We start from the raw sequence: 26,491 nt of genomic DNA on the forward strand, positions 1-26,491 counted from the left end.
AGGAGTATTATGGCCATTTGGTAGAAGCTGTTAAGAAGCCTTTTGGATCTCGACTTGGCACTCCGGTACCGCTGGGGAAGGTGTCGTGGAAATTGGGTTGTTGTGTGTAGGTAGATGGGTGATCGTTTAAAAAAACAACATTTAATCCATTTTGAATTCAGGCTGTCCATTTTGAATACTTTCTGAAGGCGCTGTATGTAGGAAGTGGGTGAAGATCAGTGGTGTAAAGTACTTAAGTAAAAATACTTTAAAGTACTACGTAAGTTGTTTTTGGGGGTATATGTACATGACTATTTATGTTATACTACTTTTACTCCATTACATTCATAAAGAAAATAATTTACTTTTCACTCTAAACATTTTCCCTGACACCCAAAAGTACTTGTTACAATTTCAATGCTTCGCAAAGACAGTTCATTGGTTCTCACTTCTAATATCCTTATTCATGTCACTGAAGGAGAGAGGGGAATGTAGAAAGTTTACATTCTGTCAGAATATGTTATTATTAGACATCAGGGATCCTATGGAAAGGAGAAGGGGCCACAGTCTGGTACAAGTCAACAGGACAGCCGTGAGTTGCCGAGGAGTGAGGAATTTGGGCTGAGGTCAGGTCTGATGAAGTGAGGAAGAACGGATCACTAACGTTTTGTCTAGCAACAGAGGTGTGTTGGCTGTTCAGATGTGTAAGAAGGACACTCTGCATAGGAGGAATAGTTCAATTGCTTGTGTGAATGTCTGTCTGTTCATCTGTCTGACCCATTGGGTGAATACACTTGGTTTGAGATTTTCCTAGTTGTCTGTCAGTTTGTACCCTGTTATTTAGAACGTAACACATGAAAGTTGTATAATTCACACACTTATCAAGTGAACATCCCTGGTCATCGCCATGCCTTTGATATGTCAGATTCACTAAACACACATGCTTCATTTGTAAATGATGTCTGAGTGTTGGAGTGTTCCCCTGGCTATCTGTACATTTAAAAAACAAAGTCGTGCCATCTGGTTTGCTTAATATAAAAAAATGTCACTGCATTTTAAGATCACTGACTTTATCAACTCATTATAGTATGGTAATTGTTCTTTTTTGTTTTCTCTCGCCATTGTCACACAGACAAGCCTATGAGAACTGCACTGTTCTGGATGCTCGAATCTGCTACAACGTAGCCAAACTCATGTCCCTGAATGCTGAGAGGTGAGACCTTTACCTGCTGTTGTGTTCATTCTCACTGCTTCATCACAATTTCAGCCCCGAACAGATCCAACCCTCACTACATAAAATGGCTTGGCTCGACAAAATTGTACAGATGAAGGATTATAGGGCGGCCCAGCCCCTGAAGTGACTCTACACTGTATGCAAAGATTTTTAATTTGTCTTAAGAATTTAGCCTTCTCTGTGTTGCTTTCCACATCCCCCATTCTGTCACACCTCTGTAAAGCAGAGGTTCTGTTGTCTTTATTATCCTGCGGGTCTGATATGATTGGAAGTTAACTCAACAGTAATGCCATTGGTCAACAACTCAGATTTTGAATCGAAACAAGGCAGATTCTTATAAAAAAAAAGCTCCTAGATTCATTGTCTCTTTCTCTTTGTTCTTGACCTGCGTTGGTGAAATATACACAGTCTTTCTACCTCTCTCTCCCCCAAGAGCTATGGCACAAGCCATGACTTCTCTCTGGTTCCCGGCCTGATCATACCTACAATAAGGCTTTGTAACTTAAGCTTGTGCCTTGTACAAGTTTTTCATTTATTTTACAATAATATTACAGTTTTTTGCCTTTGAAAGACAGCTTTCTTGATATCCTATTACTTACTGTAAGTTAACTATAGTTTCTTGCATTTTGTTAAATAATCTTTATGGAGTCAAACATTTTTAGTAGGATAATTACATAGTCTTGTCACGTGGGGTATATTCTATAGCCTATATTATAAATATTACTTCCCATTTAATTTGATCACTCTTTTGTTGCTTTGATTTTCCTGCGCTGCAATGCAGATGAGTGATTTAACATATTTTCACTGAAACCCGCGCTAACACATATTAATATTATCAGTATTCCACTTCATGTAGCCTCATTTTGACCCGCGATCAAGCTACATGATGGACTAAACATACAAATCCTGTTTCTTCAGGATTATTTTCCTCCGACAATACAGGTCTAATTAAGATCCTACATCTGTAGTTACTGTAGAAGAATTCCAGGTGGAATTTATTCCTGCCTTTTTGAAGGAAAAAAAGGGCTCAAAAGCAAAAACATTGTTGGAGATATATACATTTAATTCATTACCTCCTCACTCTCAACAAATGGGCCAAGGCAAGTGTAATGTTCATAAAATAGTGTTTGAATTGTATATGGAGACACAGGTTTGAGGAGTAACTACATGGGGAGTAACTAATCCTTAACTCTTACTTTAACCATTCAGAGTTGATGCCTGTGGTGTAAAAATACTTTAAAGTACTACTTAAGTAGTTTTTTTGGTATCTGTATTTTACTTTATTATTTATATTTTTGACAGCTTTTACTTCACTCCATTCCTAAAGAAAATAATGTACTTTTTACACCATACATTTTCCTTGACACCCAAAAGTACCCTGCTACATTTTGAATGCTTAACAGAACAGGAAAATAGTCCAATTTACACACTTATCAAGAGAACATCCCTGCTCATCCCTATTGCCTCTGATCTGGCAGACTCACTAAATACAAATGCTTTATTTGTAAATTAAGTCTAAAGGTGTGCCTCTGGCCTATCCGTAAATAATGAAGACAATCACGCCTTCTGGTTTGCCTAATATAAGGATTTTGAAACGATTTATACTTTTTACTTGTGATACTTAAGTATATTTAAAATCAAATACTTTTCGACTTTTACTCAAGTAGTATTTTACTGTGTGACTTAAAAAAAAAAAAAAGTAAAATACCTTAACAGAAAATGACTCAAGTATGACAATTGGGTACTTTTTCCATCACTGGTTAATGCCTAACCTTAAGAATGTGGATTTAATGCCTAAACTTAGATTACTTTAGTGAGTTTGGGTCATCCCTAAATACCATTTACTGATTAGAATTTTAGATAGGTAACTGTAACAGATTACATTTAGAAAGTAACTGTTACATGTTTACTTCTTGGATTACATTTAAATGCAGAAACGATGATTGAGAAAAAATACATGAACTCCTTTGTTTTCTCAATTCAGCATTGGAAAAAAGTTTGTTCCAGGTGAGCGAGTCTGACCACAAATCCGAGACCACTATGACGACACACCAAATGTGTTTGATGGTTTATTTTTGTCTTCTAATGCCTCTTCAAGGAATAATCCACGCAAACTATATTTGGGTATTTTTTTCATTTAATTTAGTTAATACAGTGATGTGGCACGTTACACTTTGCTTCTTGAAAATCCTATATCTTGAACAGGTAGTTCACCCGTGATATACAAGTCAGTATTCAACATTCATGTCTGAGGATGTCGGAACCAGCAACTAGGGGCAACAGTGAGCTCTGTTACCATCCAAGTAGGCTTTGGTTTTGCTGGTTTTGCTTTCGTCTGCCTCTGGTTCCAAAGGTTGCATGTTTGAATCCACCGATAGAACGTTGTTTTTTAATATTTTTGTTCTAAGCCTATTACAAACCGTAACCATTCGGAGTTAATGCCTAAACTTAGATTACTTTATAGAGTTTGGGTAATCCAAAAGTTTACTTTACTGATTATAATGTTGGATAGGTAACTGTAATTCATTACACTTAGAAAATAACCTGTAGACAAACCACTTTAAACAAAGTTAAGCAAAGTTATGGACACTGTTGCAAAGACATGTTATCTGTGTGACCTAAAAAGATATCGGAGGAGAGAGGCCTTATTTTTTTAGGTCCGTGAGTTCTGATGACTGAAGTAGCCCTTGATGACTCAGCAGTGGCCATCTTGATCTCCTCCTACTCTCCCACTGGTGCTAAACACTATTGATCTCCAGATACCCCCCATTCTACTGGAATTGATTGCCAAAGTTATGTCGGAATGCACTCACCCGAAGTCTTGAGCCTTACTTTGTCTGTTGTACCAGTCAAAAGTTTGGTTACTACATGATTACATATGTGTTGTTTAATAGTCTTGATGTCTTCACTATTATTGTACAAAATAGTCCAAATTAACAAAATCCCTGGAATGAGTAGGTCTGTCCTAACTTCTGACTGGTGATATATGTGTGAGCGTATATATGCATGTTCGCGAGTGTATATACTGCTCTGATTAGATTGTGTGGTCGTAAATGGATGTCACCATGCATGTGTGCAGAATTGTGTGTTGTGTGCACCATGTGTAGAGCTTACAATATGGTTTTTGTGTGCGTGTGTTGCCTCACAGGAAGAAGACAGAGCGCAGTTTAAAGTTCTTCACTGATCTCATGGCCAAAGAGCACATGCCCACCATGATCAACCCCAAACCCTGTGGACACCTCTGCTGCTGTGTCATCAAAGGCTGTGAGCAGGTTAGACACCCAGAAAACCACCAAATGTATTAGGTTGTACCTTTAGGCAATGAAAATTGGACTACTGTGCAATGTTATGTAAATTATAATCTGTCATATTTCAGGAAGAGGCGGTGAGCTTCTATACTAAGCGGGAGGCCAAACTGAAGGAGGACTACAGAAAGGAGAAAGAGAAGGTCAACACCAAACCTCTTGGCATGGCGTTCGTCACTTTCCAGAATGAGGCCATGACCGCAATGTGAGTCGATCTTAACATAATTCGATATCTGTGCTACATCTGACCAGGATGGTCTTTCAAACCGCCTCAGTAGATCAGTGCCGTCACCAAATGCCATATGTAATAAAAGCTTGTGTAGCCTACTCAATTTCCCTGCCATTTACCGCTTATCACAGAATCCTAAAGGACTTCAATGCCTGCCAATGCCATGGCTGCACTTGTCGCCAAGAGCCCAAGTCATCCCAGTTCAGTGAAAGTCTCCACGTCTACAACTGGAGTGTGAGCTATGCTCCTGACCCTCAGAACGTGCGCTGGTAAGAGACAGTGTCCTGCACAGGGTGGGCCAGCCATAGAATTTAGAATATAATACTAATTATATTTCTATGGGGCTAGCACAAACTGTGATGTCGAGGTAGAACAAAGGAGGGCATCAAGAAAGGCTAAAAGGGACTCTTATCATTAAATCAATTTTTATTGGACACGTACACATGGTTAGCAGATGTTATTGCGAGTGTAGCGAACTGCTTGTGCTTCTAGTTCCGACAGTGCAGCCATATCTAACAATTCCACAACAACTACCTAATACATACAAATCTAAGTAAAGGAATGGAATAAGAATATATATATATATATATATATATCTTATTTCATTCCTTTACTTAGATTTGTATGTAGGGACTCTTGTATATTAAAAAAAAATGTATGTGTGTGTGTGTGTGTGTGTGTGTATGGATGAGCAATGAGAGCGGCATAGGCAAGGCGCAATAGAGGGTATAAAATACAGTATATACATATGAGATGAGTAAATGCAGGATATGTGAACATTAAAGTGGCATTTACTAAAGTGACTAGTGATCCATTTATTAAAGTGGCCAATGATTTCAACTCTGTGTGTAGGCAGCAGCCTCTCTGTGTTAGTGATGGCTGTTTAACAGTCTGATGGCCTTGAGCTAGAAGCTGTTTTTCATTCTCGGTACCAGCTTTGATGCACCTATTCTGACCTGACCGCCTGGATGGTAGCGGGGTGAACAGGCAGTGGCCCGGCTGGTTGTTGTCCTTGATGATCATTTTGGTCTTCCTGTGACATCGGGTGGTGTAGGTGTCCTGGAGGGCAGGTAGTTTGTCCCCTGTGATATGTTGTGCAGACCGCACCACCCTCTGGAGAGCCTTGCGATTGTGGGTGGTGCAGTTGCCGTACCAGGAGGTCATACAGGATGCTCTCAATTATGCATCTGTAAAAGTTTGTGATGGTTTTAGTTGACAAACTAAATTTCTTCAGCCCCCTGACTCATTCTTCACCACACTCTCTGTGGGTGGACCATTTCAGTTTGTCTGTGATGTGCCATTTCAGTTTGTCCGTGATGTGAAGTGCTGAGTAATCCTTTCTGTAGAACGACTACACTCCACACCTTTGCACTCAAGGACAGAATGTGGCTATGGAAGGAGGGGATGGTGTGATGATAGGTATTTGTCCAAAACTCATTAGTGATCCTCAGCCCCCCTTGACTTCCAGTCAGCTCTTTTCCTGAAACCGTGACTTTGGAGCTTTGCGGTTGACTGAATGCTTGCCAATAACTTAATAACCCACTCAGTCTCCGCCCATGCTTAGCTGACTCCGCATCAAATAAAACGTTTTGTCACATGCGCCGAATACAACAGGTGTAGACTTTACCGCTACATGCTTGCTTACAAGCTCTTTTCCAACACTGCAGTGTTAAAAAGTAAGACACATTTGCAAAATAAAAAAAGGAAATAGTAACACAATAAAATAACAAGCACAATGTTATATAAAAGAAGTACCGTTACCAAGTCAATGTTTTAGGGGCTACGAGGTAGTTGAGGTAATGTGTACAGTCGTGGCCAAAAGTTGAGAGACACAAATATACATTTTCAGTCTGTTGCCTCAGTTTGTATGATGATAATTTCCACATACTCCAGAATTTTATAAAGAGTGATCAGATTAATTGCAATTAATTGCAAAGTCCCTCTTTGCCATGCAAATGAACTGAATTCCCAAAAAACATTTCCACTGCATTTCAGCCCTGCCACAAAAGGACCAGCTGACATCATGTCAGTGATTCTCTCATTAACACAGGTATGAGTGTTGACGAGGACAAGGCTGGAGATCACGCTGTCATGCTGATTGAGTTCGAATAACAGACTGGAAGCTTCAAAAGGAGGGTGGTGCCATCATCATTGCTTTGCACAAAAAGGGCTTCACAGCAAAGATATTGCTGCCAGTAAGATTGCACCTAAATCAACCACTTATCGGATCATCAAGAACTTCAAGCAGAGTGGTTCAATTGTTGTGAAGAAGGCTTCAGGGCACACAAGAAAGTCCAGCAAGCGCCAGGACCGTCTCCTAAAGTTGATCAGCTGCAGGATTGGGGCACCACCAGTACAGAGCTTGCTCAGGAATTGCAGCAGACAGGTGTGAGTGCATCTGCACGCACAGTGAAGCGAAGACTTTTGGAGGATGGCCTGGTGTCAAGAAGGGCAGCGAAGAAGCCACTTCTCTCCAGGAAAAACATCAGGGACAGATTGATATTCTGCAACAGGTACAGGGATTGGACTGCTGAGGACTGGGGTAAAGTCATTTTCTCTGCTGAATCCCCTTTCCGATTGTTTGGGGCATCTGGAAAAAAGCTTGTCCGGAGAAGACAAGGTGAGCACTACCATCAGTCCAGTAAAGCATTCTGAGACCATTCATATCTCAGAATCCATTCACTCACTCACAATTTTGCCTAAGAAAACAGCCATGAATATAGAATGGTACCAACACATCCTCCGAGAGCAACTTCTCCCAACCATCCAGGAACAGTTTGGTGATGAACAATGCCTTTTCCAGCATGATGGAGCATCTTGCCATAAGGCAAAAGTGATAAATAAGTGGCTTGGGGAACAAAACATCGATATTTTGGGTCCATGACCAGGAAACTCCCCAGACCTTAATCCCATTGAGAACTTGTGGTCAATCCTCAAGAGGTGGGTGGACAAACAACACCCCACAAATTCTGACAAACTCCAAGCATTGACTATGCAAGAATGGGCTGCCGTCAGTCAGGATGTGGCCCAGAAGTTAGTTTTTCTCAATTGCTAAAACACAATTTCTGAAACCATGCTCCATTTCCTGAAAACATTAAACACAAAACCTCATCTTCAAGCACTATTTACATAACCTCTGACTCCTCTTGCAAAATGAAACATTCGCCTCAAAACAGTTTTACCTGTGTTCAAAATCCAGCACTGCTCTCAAATCATAAACAAAGTGATCAAAATGATATACACTCTCAAGCAGTCAGTAAACAATACACTGAAAAATAGAAAACACATTGTTCAAAACATACAATTCTCAGGGAGAAGTACATTTTTAATCTAAAAAATATTCATATTTTTCCATCATTGTCTTTTGATGAACGAAAACATCACAATTGATCAGAAATTATTACTCTGCTTTGCTCTGCAATTTTGTTTTTTGTTCTTCCTCCTCCTTGTACCCCTATTTTTACAGTACTGTACCCTGCATCTCACAAACTTGTCCTTTGTCTCTGTGATATGAACCTGCAACAAGTCAAACTCTTTTGAGCAGTCAGTAATGTTAATAAATGGGCCCGACGTCCACAGGTGGGGGTTGTGCTTACAGCCCAACACCGTGCAGGACGTTTGGCATTTGCCAGAGAACACCAAGATTGGTAAATTCGCCACTGGCTTCCTGTGCTCTTCACAGATGAAAGCAGGTTCACACTGAGCACGGGACAGACGTGACAGAGTCTGGAGACGTTGTGGAGAATGTTCTGGTGCCTGCAACATCCTCCAGCATGACCGGTTTGGCGGTGGGTCAGTCATGGAGTGGGGTGGCATTTCTTTGGGGGTCCGCACAGCCCTCCATGTGCTCGCCAGAGGTAGCCTGACTGCCATTAGGTACCGAGATGAGATCGTCAGACCCCTTGTGAGACCATATGCTGGTGCGGTTGGCCCTGGGTTCCTCCTAATGCAAGACAATTCTAGACCTCATGTGGCTGGAGTGTGTCAGCAGTTCCTGCAAGAGGAAGGCATTGATGCTATGGACTGGCCCGCCCGTTCCTCAGACCTGGATCCAATTGAGCACATCTGGGACATCATGTCTCGCTCCATCCACCAATGTGGCGTTGGTGGATGGAGCGAGATATGATGTCCCAGATGTGCAGCAGGTTGCACCACAGACTGTCCAGGAGTTGGCGGATGCTTTAGTCCAGGTCTGGGAGGAGATCCCTCAGGAGACCATCCGCCACCTCATCAGGAGCATGCCCAGGCGTTGTAGGGAGGTCATAGAGGCACGTGGAGGCCACACACACTACTGAGCCTCATTTTGAGTGTGACTCCAAATCCAGACCTCCGTGGGTTGATAAATTTGATTTCCATTGATCATTTTTGTGTGATTTGTTGCCAGCACATTCAACTATGTGAAGAAACATTTATTTAATAAGAATATTTCATTCATTCAGATCTAGGATGTGTTATTTTAGTGTTCCCTTTATTTTTTAGAGCAGTGTATTTCAAGCAGACCACCATAATCCCTGTGCCCAAGAATGCTAAGGTAACCAGTCTAAATGACTACTGCCCCGTAGTCCTCACATCTGTAGCCATGAAATGCTTTGAAAGGCTGGTCATGGCTCACATCATCCCAGACACCCTGGACCCATGCCAATTCGCATATCGCCCCAACAGATTCACAGATGCCATCTCTACTGTACTCCACACTGCCTTCTCCCACCTGGACAAAAGGCACACCTATATGAGAATGCTATTCATTGACTACAGCTCAGCGTTCGACACCGTAGTGCCTTCAAAGCTCATCACTAAGCTAAGAATCCTGAGACTAAGCACCTCCCTCTGTAACTGGATCCTGGACTTCCTGACGGGCCACCCCCAGCTGCTGAGGGTAGGAGCAACACATCTGCCCGCTGATCCTCAACATCGGAGCCCCTCGGGGGTGTGTGCGTGCTCAGTCCCCTCCTGTACTCCCTGTTCACCCACGACTGCATGGCCAGGCACGACTCCAACATCAGACGACACAACAATGGTACCAGCCTCGTCACCACAACAGCCTCATTGCCGACAACGACCAGACACCCTATAGGGAGGAGGTCAGGGACCTGGCCGGGTGGTGCCAGAATAACAACTTATTCCTCAACATAATCAAGACAAAGGAGATGATTGTGGACTACAGGAAAAGGAGGACCGTGCACTCCCCCATTCTAATCGACTGGGCTGTAGAGGAGCTGGTTGAGAGCTTCAACTTCCCTGGTGTCCACATCACCAACTAACTAGAATGGTCCAAGCACACCAAGACAGTCGTGAAGAGGGCACGACAAAACCTATTCACCCTCAGGAGACTGAAAAGATTTGGCATTGGTCCTCAGATCCTCAAAAGGTTCTACAGCTGCAACATTGAGAGCATTCTGACTGGTTGTATCTCTGCCTGGTACTGCAACTGCTCGGCCTACGGAAGCAAGACACTACAGAGGGTTGTGCGTATGGCCCAGTATGTCACTGGGGCAAAGCTGCCTGCCATCCAGGACCTCTACACCAGGCGGTGTCAAGAGGAAGACCTTAAAAATGGTCAAATACTCCAGCCACCCCAGTCATAGACTGTTCTCTCTGCTACCTCATGGCAAGCAGTATCAGATCGCCAAGTCTAGGACCAAAAGGCTCCTCGACAGCTTTTACCTCTAAGCCATAAGCCTCCTGAACAGATCATCAAATGGCTACCCGTACTATTTGCATTGTGTCCCGCCACCCCCAACCCGCCAACCCCCTATTACGCTGCTGCTACTCTCTGTTTATCATCTATGCATCGTCACTTTAACTATGCCCACGTGCATATTACCTCAATTAGACCGACGAACCGGTGCCCCAACACATTGACTCTACTGGTACCACCTGTATTTAGCCTCCCTACTGTTATTTTCATTGTCATTTTACTGAAATTAAGAAATTTCTTTACCTGTCTATTGTTTACCTAATACCTATTTTTTTATTTTTTTATTTTTTTTACTTACAAGCCCTAACCAACAGTGCAATGTTTAAGTAAGCAATTTCACTAAGGTGAAACACCTGTTGTACACCTGTTGTATTTGGCTCACGTGACACTTTGATTTGATTTAAGTTTTTGCTTGTAAGCAGGAATCAGAAGGATAGTTATGGTCAGATTTTCCAAATGAAGGGTGAGGGAGAGCTTTGTTATGCATCTTTGTGAGTAAAGATGATCTACAGTTGTCTTTCGCCTCTAGTTGCACTGGTGAAATGCTGGTAGAAATGATGTAAGACTGATTTCAGTTTTCCTGCATTAAAATCACCGGGCACTAGAAGCGCCGCCTCTGGATGAGCATTTTCTTGTTTGCTAATGGCCCCATACAGCTCGTTGAGTGTGGTTTTAGTTCCAGCCAGTATCTGTTTGTGGTAGTAAATGGACAGATACGAAAAATATAGATGACAGAAATGTTATGGTGTACAGCTTATCATTAGGTATTCTCACTCAGGCGAGCAGAACCTCAACTTACTTAATATTATAGATTGCGCATCAGCTGTTAACAAAGAGACGCACCCCCCCCCCCCCTTGAGTTTACCCAACCCTGCTGTTATGTCCTACCGATGTATAGATAAACCAGCTAGATTTATAGTTTCCATGTCCTTGTTCAGCCATGACTCTGAGAAACATAGGATATTCGATTTCTTCAGATCATGTTGATAGTCTCGAACAGAACTCGTCCAGTTTATTCTCCAGTGATTGCACATGCGCCAATAGAACAGAGGGTAGAGGTGGTTTATCCACTCGCCGACATAGTCTCGTCAGGTATCCCACATGCCAGTCTCTATAACGCCGCCTCTTCCTTTTTCGAATGGCTGGGATTTGGGCCTGTCCTTTGCCACCGACTCATTGAAGTAGAACTCCTCCTCCATATCGAGGATCGTTGTTCTGATATCCAGAAGCTCTTTTAGTCATAGGAACTATGGTGGTAACATTATGTACAAAAGAGTTAAGATCAGAAAAAAAAGAAAATATAATAGCACAATTGGTCAGGGCCCGTAAAACAGAATAGTAGTATGTGCGTGTGCACACAGGTGTGAATTTTGCTCGATAGATTTGATATCAACACATCTTTGGATTGTATTATCTTTTAAAACTAGTGTTCTATTTTTCTTATGTATGTTACATTACCAGAAGGTATTGTATTAAGTCTGATATGAAGGTAACACTTTAATGTGCATGTGGGATGACCTGTTTAAATGCTGGATGGTATACAAATGATCTCTGTGTATGTCAACTTCTCTGACAGGGAGCACTTATCATTGGGGGGGATTTCCTGGTGGATTCGCTGCTTCATCATCAACTGCATCCTTTTCCTCCTGCTCTTCTTTCTCACCACGCCCGCCATCATTATCTCCACGATGGACAAGTTTAACGTCACCAAGCCTGTGGAGTATCTCAATGTAAGAAATCTTCAATATCCCTCAATGTATTTCACTCCATATCAAAGGTTTTGTCGTGGCCTAGCTGATCTACAGTGGTTCCTCCTCTAAAAGTTGTTGTGCTGCATGCAGAATTCTATGGCACGTCATTTGTCAGCCATTTTTACCATTAATGCAAGTTAGTGCTAGTTTGATCACCAGAGGGCATCTTTGAGAAGTATTTGATAGTCTTCAGTATTGGCATTACTAGAGAATTTAAAACCTTTTTTGTAAACATAGTATATGGAATTGATTTTAAGAAATGTAGCTTATTAACTAATTGATTAATATTATGGTCTTTCTACTGCAAGAAAATACAAAAATTAAACCCTCAGGGTTTCCGTTAGGATGGTACGAAAACTATGGCGCTGTACAACATGACGGTCTGGAGTAGGCTACAGTACTAAGAGCATAAGAGGATTGGAATAGTCTAAATTAATATCTATGGGGCATAACATTTCCACACTCTAATTGTAGTGTAACCAATACCCAAATGGATATTCAGTGAAAATAAAAAATCTCATTGATTTATCAAGACCAGTCCCCATGCTTGTCTCAGAGCAGCATGAAACAATGCTGAAATAGTTATTGCTTCAAATCATATTGCTTCTAACTTCAATATGCTTTTAAAATAAATAAGACCTACACCACTTTTAACATCTTGAACTACTGCTCCCGGATCCCCGAAAATTTGATTTGATTTGTCATCAACTGACACTAATTAGCATAACGCAACGGACAAAAAATATTACTAGAAAATATTCATATTCATGAAATCACAAGTGAAATATATTGAAACACAGCTTAGCCTTTTGTTAATCACCCTGTCATCTCAGATTTTGAAATGATGCTTTACAGTCAAAGCAAGACAAGCATTTCTGTAAGTTTATCGATAGCCTAGCATAGCATTATGCCTAGCTAGCAGCAGGCAACCTGGTCACGAAAATCAGAAAAGCAATCAAATTAAATCGTTTACCTTTGAGCTTCGGATGTTTTCACTCACGAGACTCCCAGTTGGATAGCAAATGTTCCTTTTTTCCATAAAGATTATTTTTGTAGCCGAAATAGCTCTGTTTGTTCACATTTGGTTGAGAAATCGACCGGAAATTGCGGTCACGACAACGCCGATATTCCAAATTGGATCCATAATATCGACAGAAACATGGAAAACATTGTTAATAATCAATCCTCAAGGTGTTTTCAAATATATATTCGATAATATATCACCCGGGTCAGTTGGCTTCTTAGTAGGGGCGAGAGAAACAATGGCCGCATTTGTCTATTACGCACATATCACTCTGAGAGCCACCAGCTGACCACTGACGCAATGTTGTCGCTCACGATAATTTTTCAAAATAAAAGCCTGAAACTATGTCTTGTGACACTAGACACATTAGGGAAGACATAGAAAAATAATCTGGTTGATATCCCTTTCACTGCTCAATAGGGACGCATAGGAACGCAGAGGTTTCTAAATAAATCCTGATTGGATTTTTCTCATGCTTTGGCCTGCGATATCAGTTCTGTTATACTCACAGACAATATTTTTACAGTTTGGAAACTAAGTGTTTTCTATCCTAAGCTGTCAATTATATGCATATTCTATTATCTAGTCCTGAAAAATAGCCTGTTTACTTTGGGAACGTTATTTTTCCAAAAATGAAAACAGTGCCCCCAAGTTTCAAGAGGTTAAATGGAGCAATGGCAGGCAATGGAACAGAGAGCTTTCAGGAAAAACGGCACTTCCGGGTTGGATTTTTCTCATGCTTTGGCCTGCGATATCAGTTCTGTTATACTCACAGACAATATTTTTACAGTTTGGAAACTAAGTGTTTTCTATCCTAATCTGACAATTATATGCATATTCTAGATTCTGGGCTTTGAGAAATAGGCAGTTTAATTTAGTTACGTTTTTCACCCAAACATCAAAATACTGCCCCCTACACTCAACAGGTTAACAGCACATTACTCAACACTAGTGAGACTCATTTCGCATACTGTAGGTCTACCGTAGATCTAAAAATATTTTTTTAATTGACGTGACTCTCCGCCAATAATTACATTTGAGCATTCTGAATGATTATCTAAGGGGCATTTTTCTTTACGGGCAAATCGGATCTGTGATAATATCTAAGAGGCTTTAATATAATTATGAATAAATTAATAATAATAATAGCTTTGTTTAGTTTTCATTGAGTGAGCCAAAAAAATGCCATTCCTGAACATGGGGTGAGACATTCTCACTAATTTGTAAATAAAGCCAGTAAGACCGCTGCACCACTCGGGAGGCCCCATACACAAAGTTTTTCATGCTGATTTAATTGCCTTGCACAAATTATCAAAATACATAGAGGTGTTAGTAAAGGTATATTGTCCTGCTAATAGCCCATAATGGGCTATTATAATACTGTACAGGTCAGGATAATCAAAACATTTATTTTATTAAGACTATCATAAATAATGTTGGTGAATTTTTATTTTGATCCAAAGCCATGAATGAGTGAGTCACTCAACCTTATGTAGGTGACCGGGGCTATATGACGGTGCCATCAACTTGATTGTATATAGCATTAAACCCCTACAACTCATCCAGAACGCCGCAGCCCGTCTGGTGTTCAACCTTCCCAAGTTCTCTCACGTCACCCCGCTCCTCCGCTCTCTCCACTGGCTTCCAGTTGAAGCTCGCATCCGCTACAAGACCATGGTGCTTGCCTACGGAGCTGTGAGGGGAACGGCACCTCAGTACCTCCATCCAGGCTCTGATCAGGCCCTACACCCAAACAAGGGCACTGCGTTCATCCACCTCTGGCCTGCTCGCCTCCCTACCACTGAGGAAGTACAGTTCCCGCTCAGCCCAGTCAAAACTGTTCGCTGCTCTGGCCCCCAATGGTGGAACAAACTCCCTCACGACGCCAGGACAGCGGAGTCAATCACCACCTTCCGGAGACACCTGAAACCCCACCTCTAAGGAATACCTAGGATAGGATAAAGTAATCCTTCTCACCCCCCTAAAATATTTAGATGTACTATTGTAAAGTGGCTGTTCCACTGGATGTCATAAGGTGAATGCACCACTTTGTAAGTCGCTCTGGATAAGAGCGTCTGCTAAATGACTTAAATGTAAATGTAGCGATATTTTGGAGATTTCATTTTCAAAAAACGAAAGTGAGCGATTGTAATCTGAATAAAGGCCAAAATAATATTTGTAAAGGCCAAAACAATTAATTATGTTTTTAGAGGGAGAGAAACGCTGGGCTAATTGTGCGCCGCCCTATGGTACTCCCAACCATAGTCGAATGTGAAACATAATACTAATAATAATAATACCTTTCCCTCCGTCCACATGTTAAAGGTTCAAATTGATAAATGTTTTTTTTTTTATCAATTAGGATATTTCTGTTTAATCACAATATTTGTTATATTATTTGTTCTGTATTTTCTGGTGGATTAAACTGAAATTGCAATACAGCCAACCATGCTAAGAAATACATTTGACGATAGAATTCTCCCCCTACCCTCCTCCTAGGCAATTCTATTGTCCTGCTAATAGCTCTGCTAATAGCCATAATGGCGCTGTACAACATGACCGTATGTGTTTGAAAGAGTATTTTCCAGTAAGCAACAATTTGTTTGCCTTCATTAGCCTACTTTGTTCCAATATTTCTGTCATTCAGTGATATTTATTCCCATAGTAAGTACTTATGGATCCATAAGGAAATTAACATCTGCATTTTGAAAGAGCATTTTTATCATTATTTTATTGACGAAAGCATACCAAGTACAATCCCAAATCTGTAAACATGGGCACCCTCATAGATATCATCCTCACCAACCTGCCCTCCAAATACACCTCTGCTGTCTTCAACCAGGATCTCAACGATCACTGCCTCATTGCCCTGCATCCGTAACCACCCCTCATCACTGTCAAACGCTCCCTAAAACATTTCAGAGAGCAGGCCTCTTTCTAATCGACCTGGCCCGGGTATCCTGGAAGGATTTTGTCCTCATTCCGTCATTAGAGGATGCGTGGTTATTCTTTAAAAGTGTTTTCCTCACCATCTTAAATAAGCATGCCCCATTCAAAAAACTTAGAACCAGGAACAGATATAGCCCTTGGTTCACTCCAGACCTGACTGCCCTTGACCAGCACAAAAACATCCTGTGGCGTGCTGCATTAGCATCGAATAGCCCCCGCGATATGCAACTTTTCAGGGGAGTTAGGAAAACAAAGGCTAGCTTTTTCAAGCAGAAATGTGCATCCTGTAGCACAAACTCCCAAAAGTTCTGGGACACTAAAGTCCATGGAGAATAAGAGAACCTCCTCCCAGCTGCCCACTGCACTGAGGCTAGGAAACACTGTCACCACCGATAAATCCACGATAATTGAGAATTTCAATAAGGATTTGTCTACGGCTGGCCATGCTTTCCACCTGGTTACCCCTACCCCGGTCAACAGCCCTGCACCCCCCACAGCAACTTCCCAAGCCTCCCCATTTCTCCTTCAGCCAAATCCAGCTGATGTTCTGAAAGAGCTACAAATTCTGGACCCCTACAAATCAGCTGGGCTAGACAATCTGTAAACTCTCTAAAATTATCTGCCGCAATTGTTGCAACCCCTATTACTAGCCTGTTCAACCTCTTTCATATCGTCTGAGATCCCCAAAGATTGGAAAGCTGCCACGGTCATCCCCCTCTTCAAAGGGGGAGACACTCTAGAACTGCTGCAGACCTATATCTATCCTACCCTGCCTTTCTAAAGTCTTCGAAAGCCAAGTTAACAAACAAATCACAGACCATTTCGAATCCCACCGTACCTTCTCCGCTATGCAATCTGGTTTCCAAGCTGGTCATGTGTGCACCTCATTCACCTCAAGGTCCTAAACGATATCATAACTGCCATCGATAAGAGACAATACTGTGCAGCTGTATTCATCGACCTGGCCAAGGCTTATCGGCAGACTCCGCAGCCTTGGTTTCTCAAATGACTGCCTCACCTGGTTCACCAACTACTTCTCAGATAAAGTTCAGTGTGTAAAATCGGAAGGCCTGTTGTCCGGACCTCTGGCAGTCTGTATGGGGGTGCCACAGGGTTCAATTCTCGGGCCGACTCTTTTCTCTGTATACATCAATGATGTCGCTCTTGTTGCTGGGGATTTTCTGACCCACCTCTGCGCAGACAACACCATTCTGTATACTTCTGGCCCTTCGTTGGACACTTTTAACTCTCCTCCAGACGAGCTTCAACACCATACAACTCTCCTTCCGTGGCCTCCAACTGCTCTTAAATGCAAGTAAAACTAAATGCATGTTCTTCAACCGATCACTGCCGACACCCACCCGCCCGTGTTGCATCACTACTCTGGACAATTCTGACTTAGAATATGTGGACATCTACAAATACCAAGTTGTGTGGTTATACTGTAAACTCTCCTTCCAGCCTCACATTAAGCATTTCCAATCCAAAATTAAATTGAGAGTCGGCTTCCTATTTCACAACAAAGCTTCCTTCACTTATGCTGCCAAACATACCCTTGTAAAACTGACTATCCTACCGATTCTTGACTTCGGCGACGTCATTTACAAAATAGCCTCCAACACTCAGCAAATTTTGTAACACTGTGTTTTGTTTTTCCCACTACTTTGCTCTATCTTGGCCAGGTCGCAGTTGTAAATGAGAAATGTTCTCAACTAGCCTACCTGGTTAAATAAAGGTGAAAAAATATATATAAAGAAGCTGATTAAGAAATACAGTACTGTATGCTTTTCCGACATTTTGCAGTTGCATGAGGTCGCCCACGCACTTTAAACATTTGAATAATAAAGCATTTAAAGCTTTTTGAAGATGGAAGCCACCTACATTTGTTTATTAGGCTACTGTGCAGTCTGACAAGTAATCATTAACTGTCAGTCATGGACAGAAACATCTAAGACACAGTATTAATGATGAACACCCGGAGGTTCACTGGTAAGCCACATTTTCCTTGGGATCCATCCCTGTTGGTAATCTGTCTCTCTTCAATTACACATTCTTGGAATAGCATAATGGTCCGGACAGCCCTTGCTGTGCCTGGTGAGCAGTTGGTCAAGTTCTGTTGTCAGAAGAGGAATGGACATATCAGGGTGAACCGACGACCTGATGAACCCACCAGGTATGTTGACTCTGCCTGTATGAGGTCACAGGTGTGCCTGGCATGGATTGTGACTCCCATCTTGTTCCTCACCCTCATCAATGTGCCATTCTCCGCCTGACTCTCCGCCTGTTGCCGCTCAAAAGCCTATAATCACCTCATGGGTCTCCCGGTTGCGGCCAGCACGGGGTTTGAACCAGCATCTGTAGCAACGCAGTTTGCACTGCAATGCAGTGTCTTAGAACGCTGCGCCACTCGGGCACTGTACAGCGTGACTGGTTGGGAGTAGGCTACAGTACTACAGTGAGAGCAAAATAATCCTAACATTTCCACACCCTAATTGTAGTCTGTTTCTCTTAGAATAAAAACCTTAGTGTAACGACAGTTTTAGTAAGTAATACTGACGAGTAGTAACAAAAAATATATATTTTTAGAGACAGTCGTGCCTCGGGACCCAAAAGCATAATCAGTGCTCTAACTCCCACTTGCGCTGGTCTGGAGCAATGAAGTAGTGACCCAGGGTGCCGTACTAAACCACAAATTACTTCTAAGTCCCACAGCATAATCGCAAAACTTTGAGTGGAGCAACCACTGTAGCAGCCTCTGCCAGCCTCCGTATCGGCATGGGTTCGAATCTGGCCTACTGCCCTTTGATACAACCTTTCTGTATCTTTTGCCACTGTCATTCTCTCCCACTATCTGTTCAATAAAATCTGAAATACCTTTTAAAATATGTATTTAAAAAAAGGCTTTGTCAACAAACGTCTCATATTGATTCTACATTGACATAATGAAAGAACATGATGCACTGTGAAATTGCTAGTACACCCTTGTACAGAGCTATTTATTCCAGCCCTAAACCATATCACTGCTGGTCTTCTTTTCCACCTGTTTGTTAATTGAATGGCATTGATTGAGTTCATCTGGGTTGTGTTTGTTAGGGCAGTGGTTCTTAAACCTCCAGCAATTCCATGTATTTGATATATTCCAGCGCTAGTAAACCAGATTCAACCTGTCAACAATCACATTTTTGACTTGTTGATTTAGGTGAGAGCTAGTTCAGGGCTACAACAAGATTTTGAAATGTCTGGGTAGCCCCGAGGAGAGGTTTGAAAAAAACACTATTAGGCTAGACCACAAAATAACGTTTTAAAGGTTTTGCAATGTAAAATGGCCAATTATCATTGTCATTGGTGTATTCCAGGTAGTCCCTTTCCATTTAATTTCCTTCCTTTAATGAACACAACCCTGCTTTCCCATGTCTAATTCAGTCCTTGATTAGAAGGTAAGAATCAAAAACAGCAATGCTTCTGATGTAATTTAGTAGTCATACCCTGCCCTGCCTTAGTAGTTTGCTCAGTGAGAATTCAGTCATTGTTCTTAGCATGGTGTTATAGATTGCAGTTGGACAGAATCTAAAGCTATTTGGTACAAAGCTTAATATGAGGGCCTTTGAGGAGCAAAGCTTCGTTGACTATTGAGGAAATGTATGTCTTCTGTTCCATTGTGTCATTTTTCTCCAGAACCCCATCATCACCCAGTTTTTCCCCACTTTGCTCCTGTGGGCTTTCTCTGCCCTGCTGCCGACCATTGTCTACTACTCTGCTTTCTTCGAGAAACACTGGACGAGGTACTGTTCACATTCCTATCCTTAGCAATACGGTTTGCAAGTTGCACTGAGGGTTAGGCCATAATGGTCCTAGGGATTTTCCAAGTCCAAATGAGTTGCTGATTTGGGGTGAAGAACAGAAATCGTCACACACAGAAGGCGACGAGTTGCTCTTCACTGAGTTAAGCGTTATCAATCAATCAGATGTATTTTATAAAGCCCTTTTACATCAGCAAAGTGCTTTATAGATACTCAGCTTAAACCCCCAAAGAGCAAGCAATGCAGAGGCAGAAGCACAGAGACTAGGAAAAACTCCCTCGACGGCAGGATTTTGATGGACAATATCAACATGCGTGCGAACCCGAGATGCTGGTGTCCAGTGTCATTTTGCCCATCTTAATTATTTTCTTTTTATTTGCCAGTCTGAGATATGGCTTTTTCTTTAACTCTGCTTAGATGGCCAGCTTCCCGGAGTCGCATTTTCATTGTTGACGTTGAGACTGGTGTTTTGCGGGTACTATTTAATGAAGCTGCAGGTTGAGGACTTGTGAGGCATCTGTTTTTCAAAATTGACACTAATGTACTTGTCCTCTTGCTCAGCTGTGCACCGGAGCCTCCCACTCCTCTTTCTATTCTGGTTTGAGCCAGTTTCCGCTGTTCTGTGAAGGGAGTAGTACACAGCGTTGTACGAGATCTTCAGTTTCTTGGCAATTTCTCACATGGAATAGCCTTCATTTCTCAGAACTGACAAGTTTCAGAAGAAAGTGCTTTGTTTCTGGCAATTTTGAGCCTGTAATCGAACCCACAAATGCTGATGCTCCAGATACTCAACTAGTCTAAAGAAGGCCAGTTTTAATGCTTCTTTAACTTCTTGCGTCGAGCCATCCCGGATCCGATATTGTGACTACAGCCTCAAGCTCATTACCATAACGCAACGTTAACTATTCATGAAAATCGCAAATGAAATGAAATGAATCTATTTGCTCTCAAGCTTAACCTTTTGTTAACAACACTGCCATCTCAGATTTTCAAAATATGCTTCTCAACCATTGCAAAACAAGCATTTGTGTAACAGTATTGATGGCTAACGTACCATTTAGCGTAGCATTTAGCGTTAGCATTCAGCATGCAACATTTTCCACAAAAACCATAAAAGCATTCAAATAAAATAATTTACCTTTGAAGAACTTCAGATGTTTTCAATGAGGAGACTCTCAGATAGCAAATGTTCAGTTTTTCCTGAAAGATTATTTGTTTAGGACAAATCGCTCCGTTTTCTGCGTCACGTTTAGCTACGAAAAAAACCCTGTATCCAGGATTGTGTAAATCTATCAGCAAGCTCATTAGCATAACACAACGTTAACTATTCATGAAAATCGCAAATGAAATGAAATTAATCTATTTGCTCGTCAGTAAACTTGAGGATGGTGTTTGAGTCGTACCTGGCCATGCAGTCATGAGTGAACAGGGAGTACAGGAGGGGACTGAGCACACACCCCTGAGGGGCCCCCGTGTTGAGGATGTTGTTCCTTACCCTTGCTGTAGCTAGCTAATTTGTCCTGGGATATAAACATTGGCTTGTTATTTTACCTGAAATACACAAGTTCTTTTACTCCAACAATTAATCCACTGATAATAGGGTAAACCTAGTTAGTTTCTAGTCATCGCTCCTTCTTCAATCTTTGGACTTTAAATAGCGGATGTCAACCAACTTTAAGGTGCATTACCACCACCGACTGGAATGTGGACCTCAGTTCGGCTTTCAATCACCCACGTGGTATATGCTCCTAAAACCAATGAGGAGATGGGAGAGGCTGCACTTGCAAGCTCATAAATAACAGAACCAAATTCTATTTTAGCGCCTGGCTACGCAGATGCTTGTTGGCGCACGTGAGCAGTTTGATTTAAATGATTGAATAACATTCATGTATACATTTATTTTGCAACGCTCGCACACGTAACGTGAGCGGTGTGGTCAGCATGTAATCGGAGCGCACACGCCTCAGTGAGCATAGAAATAGACTACGTGGCCTGCGCCCCACGCTTTGGAGTCAGTAAGTTGAATAAGAGAAAATTGCTCCATGCTGGCACGTGGATGCTTTCCCCTCATCTTGTAATAATTGCTCAGAATGTCTGTGACCGCGGGCGGATGAGCTATTTTTGTTTATTTTTTACCGTTTTAATTTAAAACAATCACAGTAAGTTACTTAATTGTTACCCAGAAATTATTTGATTCTGAGATAACCTAAATAAATAAAAAAATTATGTTGTGAGAGATCTTTAATTCCAACAGCTCTTGGTGCAGATGTGATATTGACAATGGGGAAGAATCAAAATATATGGGAGGGGTTTCTTTCAGTTGACCTATAATTTCCACTGTGTTTTTTTTTATTGATTTTGGGTTTTCTAAAGATCACACAGACTTCAATTAGTATAATTTTAGAGATGAGGACAACTACTCTGATGATTATCAATGGCTTTCTGGCGCCAGCCGGGGCATCATCCAAGTGGGTACTACAAATTAGTAGTGAGAGGAGTAGCTACCTACAGAGTCCATAAGGAGAGGCTGAGGATGTCAGGGACAGTGAGGTGTGCTGATGGCTGCGGACCTGACTCTATGACCACCAACCTCCCTGACTGACCAAGATCCTCAAACCAATTCCCAGACGTTTTCATTTTGTACAATTTGTTGTATCTCATCTTATTAATTAAAATGTGTTTTTTTTGTGTGTGTTACTGAAATTCAGCTTTTCAATAAACAAAATGAAAGTATCATCATGTAAAGCTCCTTCAGTGACATTGGCCTTTTTCTCTATTTTTTTATGGGCAGATCAGGGGAGAACCGGACCACCATGCACAAGTGCTACACCTTCCTCGTCTTCATGGTCCTCTTGCTGCCTTCACTGGGTCTTAGCAGGTACCTGTTAAACTATCGGTTTTAAGGCGCAAAACATTTCATGCAGGTCATTGGTTATTTCAACTAAGGTAAAATACCCCTTTTTTTTAAAGAATATCCCTTCAAGACATGCTCTGGAACTTTGACGTCTACAAAGTATTTTTTAAACCTACCGCTTTGGGCTGGATGTGTCAATGAGTCCTTCATGCATAATCTATAAGCAGAATGACTGTCTTCCCTTAATTAACCACGAAATCCCTAGTTTGAATGAGACTGTTTTTGAAGAAGCTGTGTTGTGCCATTTTCCATACATTTTCACCCATGTGGGCCAGCACCTTAGCAATTCGAGTTTTGCCAATGAGCTTCAGCCCGTAGCCATTTGAGTGACAGCTCGGAAGATGCACACACAGCAGAACGAAAGAGAGCACAATGACATGGTGCACATATCTGCACATGTGACGTAGTATGCAATTTTCAGGGGCCGCTTTTGCCTCATGAACGCTACTTTTGGCTTCAAAGTCAACAAATGTCCCGGAGAATCTCAATAATAACCCCAAAACCTAAGCTGTTTTTATATTTCTTATGCCATCATAGAATACTTTGAAATATACCTGTATGTGTACAGTGGTTCGTCCTTTAAAAGTTTCAGCGTTCTGCAGCACAATTCTGTGTCAACCACTGTTACCATTAATGCTAGTTAGTGCTAGTTTGACCACCAGAGGGCATCTTTGAGAAGCATTTGATAGCCTTCAATAGTGGCTGTACTGGAGAATTAAAAATTCTAAGAACTTAGTATATGGGACTCCCGACGGGGAGGGAGGAGTAGGCGGAGTAGGCTATCCTTGTCAATAAGAATTTGTTCTTAACTGACTTGACAAGTTATATGAAGGTTACACTAAAGGCATAACATTTCTATACCTTCATTGTAGTCTAACCAATACCCAAACGGAGATTCAGTCACAAATAAAAATCTAATTGATTTATCAAGACCAGTCCCCATGCTTGTCTCAGAGCAGTGTGAAACAGTGCTAAAATACAGTCGTGGCAAAAAGTTTTGAGAATGACACGAATATTAACTTCCACAAGGTTTGCTGCTTCAGTGTCGTTAGATATTTGTCAGCTGTTACTATGGAATACTGAAGTATAATTACAAGCATTTCATAAGTGTCAAAGGCTTTTATTGACAATTACATGAAGTTGATGCAAAGAGTCAATATTTATAGTGTTGACCCTTTTTCAAGACCTCTGCAATCCTCCCTGGCATGCTATCAAATAACTTCTGGGCCACATCCTGACTGATGCCAGCCCATTCTTGCATAATCAATGCTTCTCAATGGGATTAAGGTCTGGGGAGTTTCATGGCCATGGAACAAAATATTAATGTTTTGTTCCCCGAGCCACTTACTTATCACTTTTTCCTTATGGAAAGGTGCTCCATCATGCTGGAAAAGGCATTGTTCGTCACCAAACTGTTCCTGGATGGTTGGGAGAAGTTGCTCTCGGAGGATGTGTTGGTACCATTCTTTATTCATGGCTGTGTTCTTCGGAAAGTTGTGAGTGAGCCCACTCCCTTGGCTGAGAAGCAACCCCACACATGAATGGTCTCAGGATGCTTTACTGTTGGCATGACACAGGACTGATGGTAGCGCTCACCTTGTCTTCTCCGGACAAGCTTTTTCCAGATGCCCCAAACAATCGGAAAGGGGAATCATCAGAGAAAATGACTTTACCCCCAGTCCTCAGCAGTCCAATCACTGTACCTTTTGCAGAATATCAGTCTGTCCCTGATGTTTTTCCTGGAGAGAAGTGGCTTCTTTGCAGCCCTTTTTGACACCAGCTCGTTTAAAAAAAATAACCAGCTCGTTTTGAATGGTAACTGTGTTAAGGGTGGAGTTTGGGTGGGGTGAGGAGTACTGGAAAGATGTGACTTTCACTCCTTCAATAGCCGGCTATAAAGAGTAAATTGTCCTGCTAATCGGGCTACAAGTGTTTTAAATCCTGAAAATTTCACTAGCTGTCCATCACTACTGTAAATAAAAACACAGCATCTTGTTTACATTCTTTGTCAACACAGTGTCACAATGTAATTTGTATCTACCTTTCCAATTACTTTTAGAGTTTGGGATTTACAAATGTGTGCTTTTTATGTCATTTTTCGTTAAGTTCAGTTCGGATTTAAGTATATCTTTTGAGTGACGCCTTTAGTGAGAGGTCTAATACTTTAATATTTAATAATATCTGCCCTCTGAATTCATATATAATCAGATTTTTTTGCGCCATTATTTGTTACATTTTAGTTTGAACATTTTAGTTTGAACCTGAAGACTGGCACTAAGAACAGCATGAACGTTTCCCTAGTCAGCACCATTATTAGTGCAATTCCCCTTAGTGTTGCTCTGTGCTACCCAGTGGGGCGGGATGGACCCCTTCCTCCTCCTCCCTTCCCCATGGGCTAGGTCTGTCTTCTGTGTGCGGCTCTCCGGCGCATCCCGTGCCCCCTGCCCTCACGCCCACCGCTATTTCAGTGGATACAAATGGAGAACTGCGAGGCAATCCCATTGTGCGCCACTTGGAAGCCATGACCAACTTATATTGCCCTGATAATAACAGGGTTAATATATCTGAGAATATCCCAGGGGCTTTTATATAATTCTAAGAATAATAATAGTAAAAGGGATTGCTTTATTTAAAAAATTTGTAAATGTTTTGGAGATTTTGTTTTCAAATAACTTAAAATGAGCGAGGAAAAAGGACATTCTTGAACAATGGGTGAGACATTGTTACTTATTTGTTAATGTAGCCAGTTTATTTAGAATTATTTATTTCTGTTTTTAGAGGGAGAGACTGGATCTCCCAGTCGAGGCCGGCACCGGTAATGAACCAGCATCTGTAGCAACACCGCTTGCACTGCGATGCAGTGTCTTAGACTGCTGCGCCACTAAGGCGCAGTACAATGGAACTGGTTCGGGAGTAGGATGCAGTACTACAGAGACACAGTAGCACCTTGGGCCCTAAAAGCATAATCAGTAGTCTAACTTCCCCTTGCGCTGGTCTGGAGCAATGAAGTATTGACACAGGGTACCGTACTAAACCACAGATTACCTCTAAGTCCTGCAGCATAATTGCAAAACTTTTAGAAATCTGCAGTTGAAGTAGTAGTTTACCTAGGCCCTAGGTAGAAAGTTACAGTGCCTGGCTGTGCAAGTCCACCTTGGCCCAAGTGCCTTGTCGAGATCGGTCTTGCTCTGTTTTTGCCAAATTACTTTATCAAATACAGTGGGGAGAACAAGAACACTGCCGATTTTGCAGGTTTATCTACTTACAAAGCATGTAGAGGTCTGTAATTTATTTCGTAGGTGCACTTCAACTGTGAGAGACAGAATCTAAAATAAAAATCCAGAAAATCACATTGTATGATTTTTAAGTAATTAATTAGCATTTTATTGCATGACATAAGTATTTGTTCACCTACCAACCAGTAAGAATTCCAGCTCTCACAGACCTGTTCGTTTTTTTAAAGAAGCTCCTCCTGTTCTCCACTCATTAAGTGTATTAACTGCACCTGTCCACACACTCAATCAAACAGAATTCAACCTCTCCACAATGGCCAAGACCAGAGAGCTGTGTAAGGACATCAGGGATAAAATTGTAGACCTGCACAAGGC

General features: G+C 41.6%; 1 protein-coding gene across 5 annotated transcripts in view; it reads left to right on the plus strand.

Moving 5' to 3' along the window:
- The window catches only part of LOC118365039 (CSC1-like protein 2), a 76,671-nt gene that overhangs the window by 34,922 nt on the left and 15,258 nt on the right, over positions 1 to 26,491 (plus strand). For all 5 annotated transcript variants that reach the window (XM_052490190.1, XM_035746937.1, XM_052490193.1 and 2 more), the window contains 7 exons: positions 1,112 to 1,192; positions 4,362 to 4,485; positions 4,590 to 4,723; positions 4,879 to 5,016; positions 12,022 to 12,175; positions 19,845 to 19,951; positions 22,761 to 22,847. In XM_052490190.1, the coding sequence (XP_052346150.1) occupies positions 1,112 to 1,192; positions 4,362 to 4,485; positions 4,590 to 4,723; positions 4,879 to 5,016; positions 12,022 to 12,175; positions 19,845 to 19,951; positions 22,761 to 22,847 (825 nt within the window). The remainder of the gene's footprint in view (positions 1 to 1,111; positions 1,193 to 4,361; positions 4,486 to 4,589; positions 4,724 to 4,878; positions 5,017 to 12,021; positions 12,176 to 19,844; positions 19,952 to 22,760; positions 22,848 to 26,491) is intronic.

The sequence above is a fragment of the Oncorhynchus keta genome, chromosome 32 (genome assembly GCF_023373465.1).
Source record: "Oncorhynchus keta strain PuntledgeMale-10-30-2019 chromosome 32, Oket_V2, whole genome shotgun sequence".
In the NCBI taxonomy this organism is placed as follows: domain Eukaryota; kingdom Metazoa; phylum Chordata; class Actinopteri; order Salmoniformes; family Salmonidae; genus Oncorhynchus; species Oncorhynchus keta.